This window comes from Colobus angolensis, unplaced genomic scaffold (assembly GCF_000951035.1).
Source record: "Colobus angolensis palliatus isolate OR3802 unplaced genomic scaffold, Cang.pa_1.0 Scaffold15, whole genome shotgun sequence".
NCBI classification, from domain to species: Eukaryota; Metazoa; Chordata; class Mammalia; order Primates; family Cercopithecidae; genus Colobus; species Colobus angolensis.
The window spans coordinates 17,239,868-17,252,363 of NW_012114599.1; the positions used below are offsets into that span (position 1 = coordinate 17,239,868).

General features: G+C 34.7%; 1 protein-coding gene across 1 annotated transcript in view; it reads right to left on the bottom strand.

Moving 5' to 3' along the window:
- Positions 1-12,496, bottom strand: part of BIRC6 (baculoviral IAP repeat containing 6) — a 266,933-nt gene that overhangs the window by 142,871 nt on the left and 111,566 nt on the right. Inside the window, exons 26-34 of the mRNA XM_011936037.1 lie at positions 10,981-11,195; positions 10,610-10,818; positions 9,938-10,284; positions 9,116-9,335; positions 8,428-8,561; positions 7,604-7,714; positions 5,500-5,627; positions 2,462-2,593; positions 1,222-1,437 (exon numbers count right to left, since the gene is read on the bottom strand). Of these exons, the coding sequence (XP_011791427.1) occupies positions 1,222-1,437; positions 2,462-2,593; positions 5,500-5,627; positions 7,604-7,714; positions 8,428-8,561; positions 9,116-9,335; positions 9,938-10,284; positions 10,610-10,818; positions 10,981-11,195 (1,712 nt within the window). The remainder of the gene's footprint in view (positions 1-1,221; positions 1,438-2,461; positions 2,594-5,499; positions 5,628-7,603; positions 7,715-8,427; positions 8,562-9,115; positions 9,336-9,937; positions 10,285-10,609; positions 10,819-10,980; positions 11,196-12,496) is intronic.

Below are 12,496 nucleotides of genomic sequence, written 5' to 3' on the forward strand. Positions count from 1 at the left end.
AAAAAAAAAACTGCTTGAGATGAAATGCAAAAGAATGTAATTTCATGAATCAAATATTAAAATCTGGTTTAAAATCTAATTGTATAGTTAAGAATTAAATTTCTACGAACAGTGAATATGCCACAGAAAAGCAATCACGACATTAAAAGTCCTTCTTTTTTTTTTTTTTTTTTTGAGACAGTCTTGCTCTGTTGCCAGGCTTGAGTGAAGTGGCGCGATTTTGGCTCACTGCAACCTCATCGCCCCCAGGTTCAAGCAATTCTCCTGCCTCAGTCTCCCGAGTAACTGGGACTATAGGTGCATGCCACCATACCCAGCTAATTTTTGTATTTTTAGTAAGGACGGGGTTTCACCATGTTGGCCATGATGGTCTCCATCTCTTGACCTTGTGATCTACCCCTCCGCCTTCCAAAGGGTTGGGATTTCAGGTGTGAAGAACCACACCCGGCCAGAAACCCTTCTTTAATATAATCTGACACTTATTTGTGTAGTTCCTATTTTAATTAATATAAGAAAGGCAGGTTGGAGATAAACATATCCACATTACTTGCATTTCAAACCCTCAAGTTTTAACTAAATTAAAATATAAATCAGGTTTCCTTAAGAAACAATTTGAGGCCGGGCTCAAGCCTGTAATCCCAGAACTTTGGGAGGCCGAGACGGGCGGATCACAAGGTCAGGAGATCGAGACCATTCTGGCTAACACGGTGAAACCCCGTCTCTACTAAAAGCTACAAAAACACTAGCCGGGCGAGGTGGCGGGCGCCTGTAGTCCCAGCTACCTGGGAGGCTGAGGCAGGAGAATGGCATGAACCCGGGAGGCGGAGCTTGCAGTGAGCTGAGATCCGGCCACAGCACTCCAGCCTGGGTGACAGAGCGAGACTCCGTCTCAAAAAAAAAAAGAAAGAAACAATTTGAAAAGAATTTTTTTATCTTTTAAGACACAATAAAAAAAAGTAACTGCAAAAAAGCAAAACCAAAAGAACCATCATTTCTCTTAATCAAAACTGACTAAAAACATCATTCTTTCCTTGTTTTTAAATCCCTGTAAGTCTACATTTTTTTTTTTATTTGAGAGATGCGGTTTTGTCACGTTGCCCACACTAGTCTCAAACTTCCTAGACTCAATCCACCCACCTCAGCCTCCCAAAGTGCTAGGATTACAGACATGAGCCACCGCGCCTGGCCAACCCTATAAGTCTATACTTATAGTTTACCTACCTTACAAACAAACAACAAGAGATCAGCATGACATGTAAAATCCATGGAGAGAAGAAACAGAACAAGTTTCTGGACTACGGAGATACAACGTTCATGGGCCAGAGTAAATGGAAGTGGTTCTATCTCAGGACTTTCTTTTGTTGTTGTAACTTCTGTATCTAAATTAGAACGGGACCATTCTGCTGTCCGACGTAAACGAATTAAATCCTTAAAGTGCTGCACACAAAAATTCACAGTATTTAAATCAATGTTTACTTAATGAAAAGTTTTTCAGTAGAGATAGATTTAAGTAATGAAAATGTTCACGCCATATTACAACTTCTAAAGAGCAAAATTTTTAGATACACTGTAAGTTTCAAAAGTAAGAATATTAAAAGCTAAACTGACCAATATGCCTTACTTCCTACTTGGAGTAAAGTATCAGACATATAACAGAATTTCAGAAAAGTGAAATTCTACAGATGTTCACTGTAGGTAATACATTAAGTTATTAAGTTGAATCTAACAACATAAACATTACCGTAACATCCTAAACATAATCTGTAAAAGGTTGAAGGTAAAGAAAACTAACATAACATCAAGTACAAAATATTAATTTGAGTTACTTCAAAATCTGGCGGAATACTTATAATTTCACATTATAGAAAGACTACAAACTTGTTTGATACATATACGGTATCCCTCAAAATTTTAAAAAGTAAACATCAAGGTTTTAAAACTTCCAAATCAGTTGAACTTCACTTTCACTTACAAAAGACATACTACATTTGAGCCTTGTGAGCACCACTGGACACAAGTTTCAATTCTAAACTCAGACACCAAAATATTCCAATAACAATACAAAGGGGAAAGAGAATGCCACATTTTTTCATTTTACATATAAATTTTACTTGTGAGGCTGATACAATGATATTTGCAATCATCTTGTATAATTTTGTATTGTAAAATGGAAATAAATCACTCTATCAATGCCACATTAGCAAAACTATACATTCCACTGTCCTTTATCTTCAATTTATTGAAACTCAATCCACATTGAAGGTAATACGTTAGAATAATACTTAAAGCCCACATTTATCATACATTTCCTTCAGTTAAACTACCCCACCAAAAAAAAGTCCAGAGTAGATTGGCTTCTCTGTTAAGCAGAATAATATATATTCAAGTTTCTTGATCATAATTAAAGATCATAACTCCTTGACTTTTCTGAGATAATTATATTGAGAAGTACAGATCATACCTTTGAAGTGGCCTGCTTTAGTTTTGCTTGTTCTACCAGGAGTTTATATGACGATCCTTTGTTACTTTGTATTTTTTCTTTTTCCATCTGTTCTACCAATGCCTTCTGCTTTGCTTTTAGTAGGTTAAGTTGCTTTATAAAACAAATAAACAACTTAATCTTTAACAATGTTAAAAAAACAATTATTATACTCCTCACAGAATTCACACATCAAACTAATGGAACGCATATTATCTTGAAAGATGTAGTATAATTTTAACTGTTAATTTTTTAAAAAATCATTTCAAATCCCGACTTTGAGATCTCTCCCCGTTTTCATTAAAATCTCCCTTCCCCATGGGAGTAAGAAATAACTTGAAGACTTTCTTATATAAACCACTAACATAATTGAGTGATACCTATTTTTTAATAGAGGGGAAAAAAGTTTATTTTTAATTAAATATATGGGAAAAATATTTTATTGCTTAATATTTCTTAGCTCCGTTTTTATGGAAATCTCAAGAGTAGTACACATTTTGGTATGCCTATATTTTTTATTAAAATTTGGATTGAGATCATTGTAGTTACTTGCTACAATGTAGCTTAAGAAATAATTAACCTATATATAAATAAGAAATAATACAGAAATCTCTTGTATACTTTACCCAATTTTCTCTAACGATGACATTTTTCAAAAACTATAGGATAATATTACAAGGTATGGACATTGATAGAATTCGCCAATCTTATTTCTCCACTTTCAGTTGCACTCATTTGTGTGTGTCTGTTTATGTATTTAGTTGGATACACTTCTACCTGTGTTAGTTCATGTATCCACAATAGTCAATACCAAACAATTCCACCACAAGGTTCCCTTATATCCTTTTATAACTATATCCACACTTCCCTCCTGCCCTATCTCCCCCATCCCTAAACAACGGCAATCAGCAGTCGACAACAATGAACAAACAGACCAAAGAAGAGGAATAACTCTCTGTTCATAAAGACCTTACAATCTGTTGAATGTGTTCTCCATACAGCAATGTACACAGTGTATACAGAAAGTTACTTTAAAGTACTAGAAAGACATAGCCAAAACTATAAATGAATAATAATTTAGTCAGTAACTTATTATTGACACTTTTTTTGTTTTGTTTTGTTTTTTTGAGACAGAGTCTCCCTGTGTCGCCCAGGCTGGGCTAGTGGTGTGATCTCAGCTCACTGCAACCTCTGCCTCCCAGGTTTAAGTGATTCTCCTGTCTCATCCTCCTGAATAACTGGGACTACAGGCACACACCAGCACATTGGCCAGGCCAGTCTTGATCTCCTGGCCCCAATGGATCAACCTACCTCAGCCTCCCCAAGTGAGCCCTGCCTGACACCTGTTTTGGTATCAGGAAAAAAAATTACTAATATTATTTTTAAAAATCCACTTGGCTGCTATCTCCATAGATGAAAAAAACTCTATCCTAAATTAAAACTAGCATGTACACGTACTTTTAAAGACATTAACTGAGAATTTCTACAAATCAGTATTTTCAGAAAATAGTTTTCAAAGTTCTATAATTAACGTACACAAGAAATATAATCAAGAAAAAAATCGTTTTTAATTTATTCTGAAACAGCCAGTTTTAATTATTGTACAAATACAACTGGTTTTCACTAAGCCATTTGGCAGTAAGTTAGTAACCTGATGACCAATAGCCCTGATTACTTTCGTGTATAATTCCTAGAAATAAAAACCTTCTGCAAATGACAGTTACAACCATCAAAATCAGAGAAGTAATACTGACGCCTGACCACCAATTATCCCTCAGAGCACCTTTTAAGTTTTGCCAACTGTGCCAATACTGTCATTCATAATGAAGAATCAAGTAATAATATTTTACAGACAAATACTCACTGAGTGACACATTAGGTTTTGTTTTCTATCCTAATTAAATGCACTGAGCATAAACATTAAAAGATACAAATTACTACAACCTAAAATTGGTTAAAGGTCTCAAAAAGAAAAGCCAATTGAGGACGATGCTTCTCATCATTTTTCCTGCAAAGGACTGAACTAGCTCATAGTTGAAAAACTTAGAAGTGAAAAATAAACAACTTATTGCTAAGTCTACCTTTTAAAAAAGCCCCATGAATTAAAAATTTTTTTAAATATAAAAAATAAAACAATAAAATAAATTTCAAAAGCCCAAAGCTTTCATAACATGCCAGAGCTAATGATTTTCATATAGAATCTTCGTACATCTTAAAGCAATAACAAAAATATTTTGTGGCCGGACACAGTGGCTCAGACCTATGAAAATCCCAACACTTTGGGAGACCAAAGTAGAAGAATCGCCAGAGCCAGGAGTCCGAAAGCAGCCTGGGCAGCAAAGCCAGACCCTATCTCTACAAGAAACAATTTACAAATTAGCCTGGCATCCCAGGCTCTAATCCCAGCTACTCGGTAAGCTGAGGCAAGAGGACTGCTTGAGCCCAGGAATTTAGAGACTGCAGTGAACTGATTGTTCCACTGTACTCCAACCTAGGTAACAGAATGAGACCTGTCTCACAAATAAATAAACAAATACACACACACACACACACATACATATATATATATATATATATATATATGAAAAAGGGAAAAAAAAAGAAATGGAAAAAGAAACCAAAATTAAAACCTGAAGCAAGATAGAGGGGCAGAAGATGAATACCCTTTATCCAAAGGTCAACTAAAAGCCACTGAGAATTAAATGAAGGAAAATGGATTGAATTTTAAGCAAAACGAGAGGTTTTTGACTAGGCAAAAGATAATGACAACGTCATTTAGAATGGTAGTAATAAAGATGTGTAACAGTAAATAGTTAAAGGAACATCAACGAAGTCTGTAAACTATATATTGTCATCATTTTAACAATTAAGGAAACCGAAGTCTCCAAAGTGTTTGATAATTTTCCTAAGCTAAGAGCCCATTAAATGTCATACCTCGTATCTGATGGCACATCTATCTCATGCAACCTCCAAAACAATATTCTCAAACATTAAAAATTTTTAAATGTATTGACAATTACCTGTTTATGATGAACAAGCTGCTTTCTGATTTTTCTGGAATATAATCTATCAAGGCTACTGCTGCCTTTAGAAGATCTATTTAAGCTCTGAGTGTGTAGATTATTGTTAATAAAACTCCACTGATTACCTACAGGCGAAGGAAAACTTGTATTAATCATTCTGTTAAATGTGATTTTAAAGTACCTTTCCTACCCAAAAAACAAAAAACACAATTATACATGTGCCAATCATGAAAAGCAGTTTTAATAAGAAAAACATTGTAAAGAAATTGCTAGAAGATCTGACTCTATAAAGATTGGGTAACTGTCAATTATCTAATGTAGACCCTAAATCATTTTAAAACCAGAGTTCCCTCTGTCTCCAATCTTTCCTTTAGATAATAGCGATTTTCCTCTGCAATTAAGATTCATCTCTATACAACTTTGATGATGTCATTTTATTTTAACAACAAACACTACTATTGCCTATTTCAAACAAAGATGCTTTTAATCAGGGACCAAAAAAGGATACTCAATAATTTAATTAATAACTGCCAAAATAAGCTTAGATAGTTCAGAACGCATAACTGTCTACCTATACTTACTCTCCTTTTTTGGAATATGTCCAGACTATTCTGTTTCATTTAATTCAGGCCCAAAATCACACTTTACCCATCTCCAATCCTAAAACATCTTTTCTTAATCCTAAAAACATTTTTCTCTCTTTACTACCTATTTATCACGTCTTAGTTCAAGTTCTTAAAACCCTAAAACTCTTCCACCAATGTTTCCATAGTATCTACATGTATAAACAAACATACTCCCAATACTATCTGTTATATTCCAAGATTACATTACAGTTTATTTTATATTTTCTTTTTTTCAAGACTGTTTCTCAGCCAGGAGCAGTAGCTCACATCTGTAATCCCAGAAATTTGGGAGGCTGAGGCATGTGGGTCACTTGACGTCAGGAGTTCAAGACCAGCCTGGCCAACATGGTGAAATCTCATCTCTAACTAAAGATACAAAACAATTAGCCAGGCATGGTGGTACAGGCCTATAATCCCAGCTACTTGGGAGGCTAAGACGGGAGAATCCTTTGAACCCAGGAGGTGGGGGTTGCCATGAGCTGAGATCGTGCCACTGCATTTAACCTGGGCGACAGAACGAGATAAGACTTTCTCAATATGAATGTAGTTTTATTTATGTTAATTGTATTTCTTACCTGTATATCCTACAACTGAGTAAACTAACTATAGATATACATTATTTTTTAAAAATCACTATAAAACAAATTCCTTATACATATGAATTCCCCATCACCTTCCTAAACACAATATGCACTATAAACAACTGATTCCACTATAACATCTCAAGGGAACTTTTAAAAATACTGAGTTCCTGACAATGTACAGAATTCCAAATTTTATGGATCTCAATGGCTTACATACTAGATGTAAACTGTATGTAGGCTTACATATCTCAATGGTTTACATACTGGATTTAGCTATCTCAAATCCTTTATCTAAAAACCCTTATTTTCAGAACAAGAATCTCTGAGGAAAAATAAAAATAAATAAAAATAAAAAGCCTTGTTAATTGGGAAGAGGGGAATAAAATAATTTTGCAGGTTGATTTAATTTTTAAATTTTTCTGTGCTTTGAACCTATATAGAAAGCTTACAACTCAAAATCTGAGAATTTCTGTATTTAAAAATAAAGGTCATTTGTAGCTAATTAGCAGACACCAATAATGTTAAATGAAATGACACATCATACTAAGAAAAAATAAGAACTCTCTGATTTCCCTTTCATAACTCATTTATATGCATGCTATTATAAAGTCTTTAAACGAGCCTGAGGGAAGACGCCTTGTGAAAGTCATAACTGTATTTAGAAACTAAAAGTCATGTCCAGACAAAGGAGCTTGTCCATAAAGTCCAAGTATAAATGTTATCTTTAAACAGAATTGTAGTAAAGTTCATTTGTATTTTCTATAAATTACATACAGCTGGTAGCTCCAGGCCAATAGCCAGTTCTGGAACAACTGCGAAGTCACTCACAATCCCCACCAACGTATTATGATAAACTTCTGATACCTGTCAGAAACCTCTCCCTGTCTTTACCATTCAAAGGTTTCTTTGCAGCTGCTGCTTCATCTTCAACAGTTGCCACATAATCCAGCAGCCTGGACACTAGCATAACAACCCAACTGATCATGGGAATATCTAGTACTCCTGTAGAGAGATGAGAGTAAAGGAAAAACATCCAGATGACTTTAGGATTCCTAATTAGGTCTGATACTATAAGCGAAACAAAAAATTTTATAAATCCAAAACATATCATATCATTATTAACACTAATATTTATATGTAATAAGTCTAAAAAATAGACACCAACAGCCAGAAACTGAGTAGAACATCAAATCTAATGAAAGACAAAGACTTCAAGGTATAAAAACAGATTAAGTGTAGGCCGAATCCAAAGTGTAATATATAAACTAGAAAGCAAGGTATAAGAGACTATTCTTTGACTCACAGGAACTGAAATAAAACATCTAACTCTCAGCTTATAATTCATATAGCACTACACTATGTTCTAATTTTTTTTTATTCTTACAAAAAAGTTTGCTCAAACAAAACTCATTATTGTTGATTGGAACAAAACTGTGCCTTACAGCTTAAACTTATGTAAGGGAGTTTGATTTTAGTTATAATAGTATAGGAAAAACATTGTATACTAAGTTCAAATAATGAAAACGTAATAAATTTTAAAAGTAGTAACTACATGGCAGTCAATCACGTGAAGGTTGCTCATTCTTAAAAGCTTACATCATAAAAATATTAAATGTGCTGCAATTAATATTAAAGTATTTCACAGAAGATATTTTATAAAAGCAATATTTACAGGAATATTGTTTTTACTAAAGAACACTGCTTTCTATTAATACCTTCTGTCCTCCTATGCATGGGTAACTGTGGCTGAAGAGGTGACAATAAATTATCCAAGAGATTAAGTAAGCTTTCTAATACTCCACTATTACTAAGTGATCTTTGACCAATGCAGGAAAGTAACATGAAGACCCTAAAAACAAAACAAAACAAAAAAAAGAGAAAATAATAAGAATCAATTTGAGTGTTCAATTTTTAAAATAGCTTACACAGAAATTTAACAGAGTAATGACAGAATGTTTGCTTTCTTAAAACATACCATATATCAGACTGGGAAAGCAAGATTTGTATCTCGAGGTATGAAGTTAGAATTAGTTATTTTTCTAACTACTGGTTATATTTTCTAATGTTATTAACAGGAAATCAAGCACTTAGTGAATGAGAGAACTTTATTAGCCACAAACACATTTAGCATATAAAGTAACATAATCTAATAGAAATACTTATAAACAGAGATCTATGAAGTCCACAAGTTCAATTAGAAAACTAAAGAGTAGAGTCTAAGTATTACTTATTATCTTCTTCGATACACAGTGCTGGTGCCCTTCACTGGTCATTTCACAAACTCTGAGATCTGCTTCATATTCACAACTTAGTATCCACATTTCAAAGATTTCAAAAGCTGACCAGTAACTGTGGAAAGTACAAATCATTAATAACAAATATCTCCAACATTTTCTGACCTACCTATCCTGTGGAAAGATGAGAAGCTGCTCTGAATTGTACAATTCCTGAAGGACATTAGAAAGAAATTGACCCCACCATCTTTCACCACCACACAGTTGAACAAGCAGAAGACCAGTATGTAACCGTATCTTTGGGGTTCCACTGATGCACAAGTGTTTAAAGAGCTCTTCACAGGCCTGGGCATGAAATGTGCTCTGCAAAACTGCAGGAACAGAGTGTCCTATTACAAGAAAGAAAACAGTAAACTTTCCTATTTAAATGTATTGTATAATATTAGAGCATGCCTAAACACACTTTCCTCTTTTCTAGTAATCAGTAGATAATTATATTCTATTTATTTTGCAATGTATTTACTCCTTATATGTAGAAATCTGTTAGATACTTGGAGAGGGAAATATTTAGCACTTAAGTAAATTACATTTCTTGCCTATGGAGCTGGATGTATCAGATGACTGTGTCAGTGAATGTGTGAGCTTGTGTAATGATCAAAAATACCTCCTGGCTAAAAAATGATACCTTTATATTAGCAATTTATGAAAAGTTTCACTGTTGAACTTCCATGCAATACTTAATACCATGCCAGTAGCACAATGATGTGCATGTCAATAGCAGAAACCCAAAAGAAACACACAAAAATTCATTTAAGAAATATTTAAAATAACAGGGAGAAATGGATTAACCTAAAGAGACATTTCATAAATATTGACATTTTTAAAAATACCAAAATTTACAATATAAAATATTGACAGAAATCCTAAAACATGCAGCGAAATCGTATCAAGTATATTCCCAGCCTTTAAAATATGTAAGCCAAATACAAACCATTAGAAGCATGAAGCAGGCTGAGCAACGTGTCCAATAAATATCTGATGATAGTACGTAACTGCTCTGTGGAAGATGTCTGAATTAAATCTTCTGGATTTGATGTTTCACTCAACATCTTCCGGCTTGCACCTAGCGCCACTTTGAGTCTCTGCACTGCATTATGAGCCAAATTTAGTTGAAGCTGTAGCTGAATACAATCTTGATAAGCAGAAAAAACCCTACTGTCTTCCTCGACTGCCTTATCTGGTTTTCGTAAAAAGTACTGTGCATTGTTAGCACTGTTTAGAGGAGGAAGATCAATACTTTGCAAAAGAGTTTCCAGACGATGACAAGCCAAGTTATATCTAAAAGCAAAAAATGATTGAACAAAATAATTCTTGTAATGTCCTTTTTATGTACATGTACAAATACTAACAATTAAATCTCTTAAACCTGTTAACATACAACCATTAAAAAGAATTACCCACTTGATAGGTACTAATACATGCAGCCCATTAATTAATCACAATATTTTCGTGCATTAGGTGTTACTGTAACGTGCTAATCTCCTACTTCCTTTTGCTCTTATCTGTACACCTATGAAAAGGTATTTCTTGGCAGAATTTCTTGACAGAAGCAAGACATTATATAAAATACAAAGTTTCAATAAAATTTGCACTCTGTACTAACCTGCACTGTATATCCTCCTGTAGAGCAACCATCATTGCTAAATGCTGGTCAATTTCTGGCTGGTTTGCAGATTCTCCTTCTCCCTTTAGAGGATCATGCATTAACTTCAGTTCACTTTCCCAAGGTAAGATGTAGGTGTGACCATAGTAAAATCCTAATGGGATTTTGGCTCTGGCATTTGTACTCCCATAACGTCCAATGACAGTGATCTGAAACGAAAAATTATAAATATACATATATGCACATCTGCCACAACAAAAATCTGAGCAATGTATTTTAAAAGATAGTTATATTTTTAAAATATATTTATTTTTCATAACTTGTCAGAAACATAGAAAGCATTATCAATTTACTTTCTTAAAGTTCTTTACCTTCATGAATCTGCACACGGGAGGTGGTATTAAGTCATGAAGAATTAGTGAATGGGTGCTTATATCAGTTGCCACTACCAACCGCCTTCCATCCACCTCTTCTCCTAATGTCCAAATGTCAATTGACAAAGAGGCCAAGTCTCCACAAGTGGGAATCAATACATCAGTCAACAATATAGGCCTCCCAAAATCCAAGGTCACAAATCTCCTTGCTCCTATGAGAGAAAGAAGAAACAGTTGACCAAAAATATATCAATTAACCAAATGATACACTCAAAAATAGTTTGAAGCACTCATCTTAAAATATGAAATCAACTCATTAAACTACAAACAGGAAAAGTAAATATGTAAAAATGGCCTTATCAATTGATTCAAAAATTTTCTGAAATACGTATCTGTGTTAGTTTTGAACCCCAAGACTTAACTAGAAAATTAAGAGTAGCTGGGCACAGTGGCAGGTGCCTCTAGTCCCAGCTACTGGGGACCTGAGACAGGAGAATTGTTTGAGCCGAGGAGTTCCAGGCTGCAATACATTAGACTGCTACTGCGCCTGTGAAGAGCCACTGTACTCCACACTGGGCAATACAGCGAAACCCCGGTCTCTTTTTTTTTTTTTTTTTTGAGACGGAGTCTCGCTGTCGCCGAGGCTGGAGTGCAGTGGTGCGATCTTGGCTCATTGCAAGCTCTGCCTCCTGGGTTCACACCTTTCTCCAACCTCAGCCTCCCAAGTAGCTGGGACTACAGGCACCTGTCACCACGCCTGGCTAATTTTTTGTATTTTTAGTAGAGACGGGGTTTCACCGAATTAGCCAGGATGGTCTCGATCTCCTGACCTCGTGATCCACCCACCTCGGCCTCCCAAAGTGCTGGGATTACAGGCATGAGCCACCGCACCTGGCCACCCCTCTTTAAAAAACAAAAACAAAAAACAAAACAAAGCAAAAAAACAAGAGTAAGACTGTTACTGTTACAGTTAAGGCAATCAACAAACAAGCTTCTTTAAAACATTAGAGTTTTTAAAAATTAAATCAGCAAATGCAGTATATTAGTTAATTTTGTAAAGGATGAATCTACTCTTTCAGCCATTGGCAACTTTTTTCTCAATTTCACAACCAGATGCATTTAAATACCAAACAGTATTACTTAATTTAGTTTCCTTAAGCCCTGCTTAACTTCCTGTGAAGTTGCATACTGCATTCATTGGGGTTTAGATGCAAAGTGAAAGCAGGACTACAATCATATATAATCAAACTACCACTGAAAAAGGCCTTGGGAAGGTCCTCTAATGGATCTCAAACAACGCTTTTTCCCAGTATAGACGTATCCCAGTCTCTTCAGCTCAATGCCAGATGAAACAGGTAAAGAAAAAGCAGATTTGCATCCCTCATTTCACCCACATTACAAGAGTAAGTTCAATTAGTAGAACAGAAGGCAGATCATTAATAATGTCATAATTCCTTTTCTTCTTTATTGTGTTGGGGTGGGTCAGCTAGTAACCTTACCAGCTACATTTTAT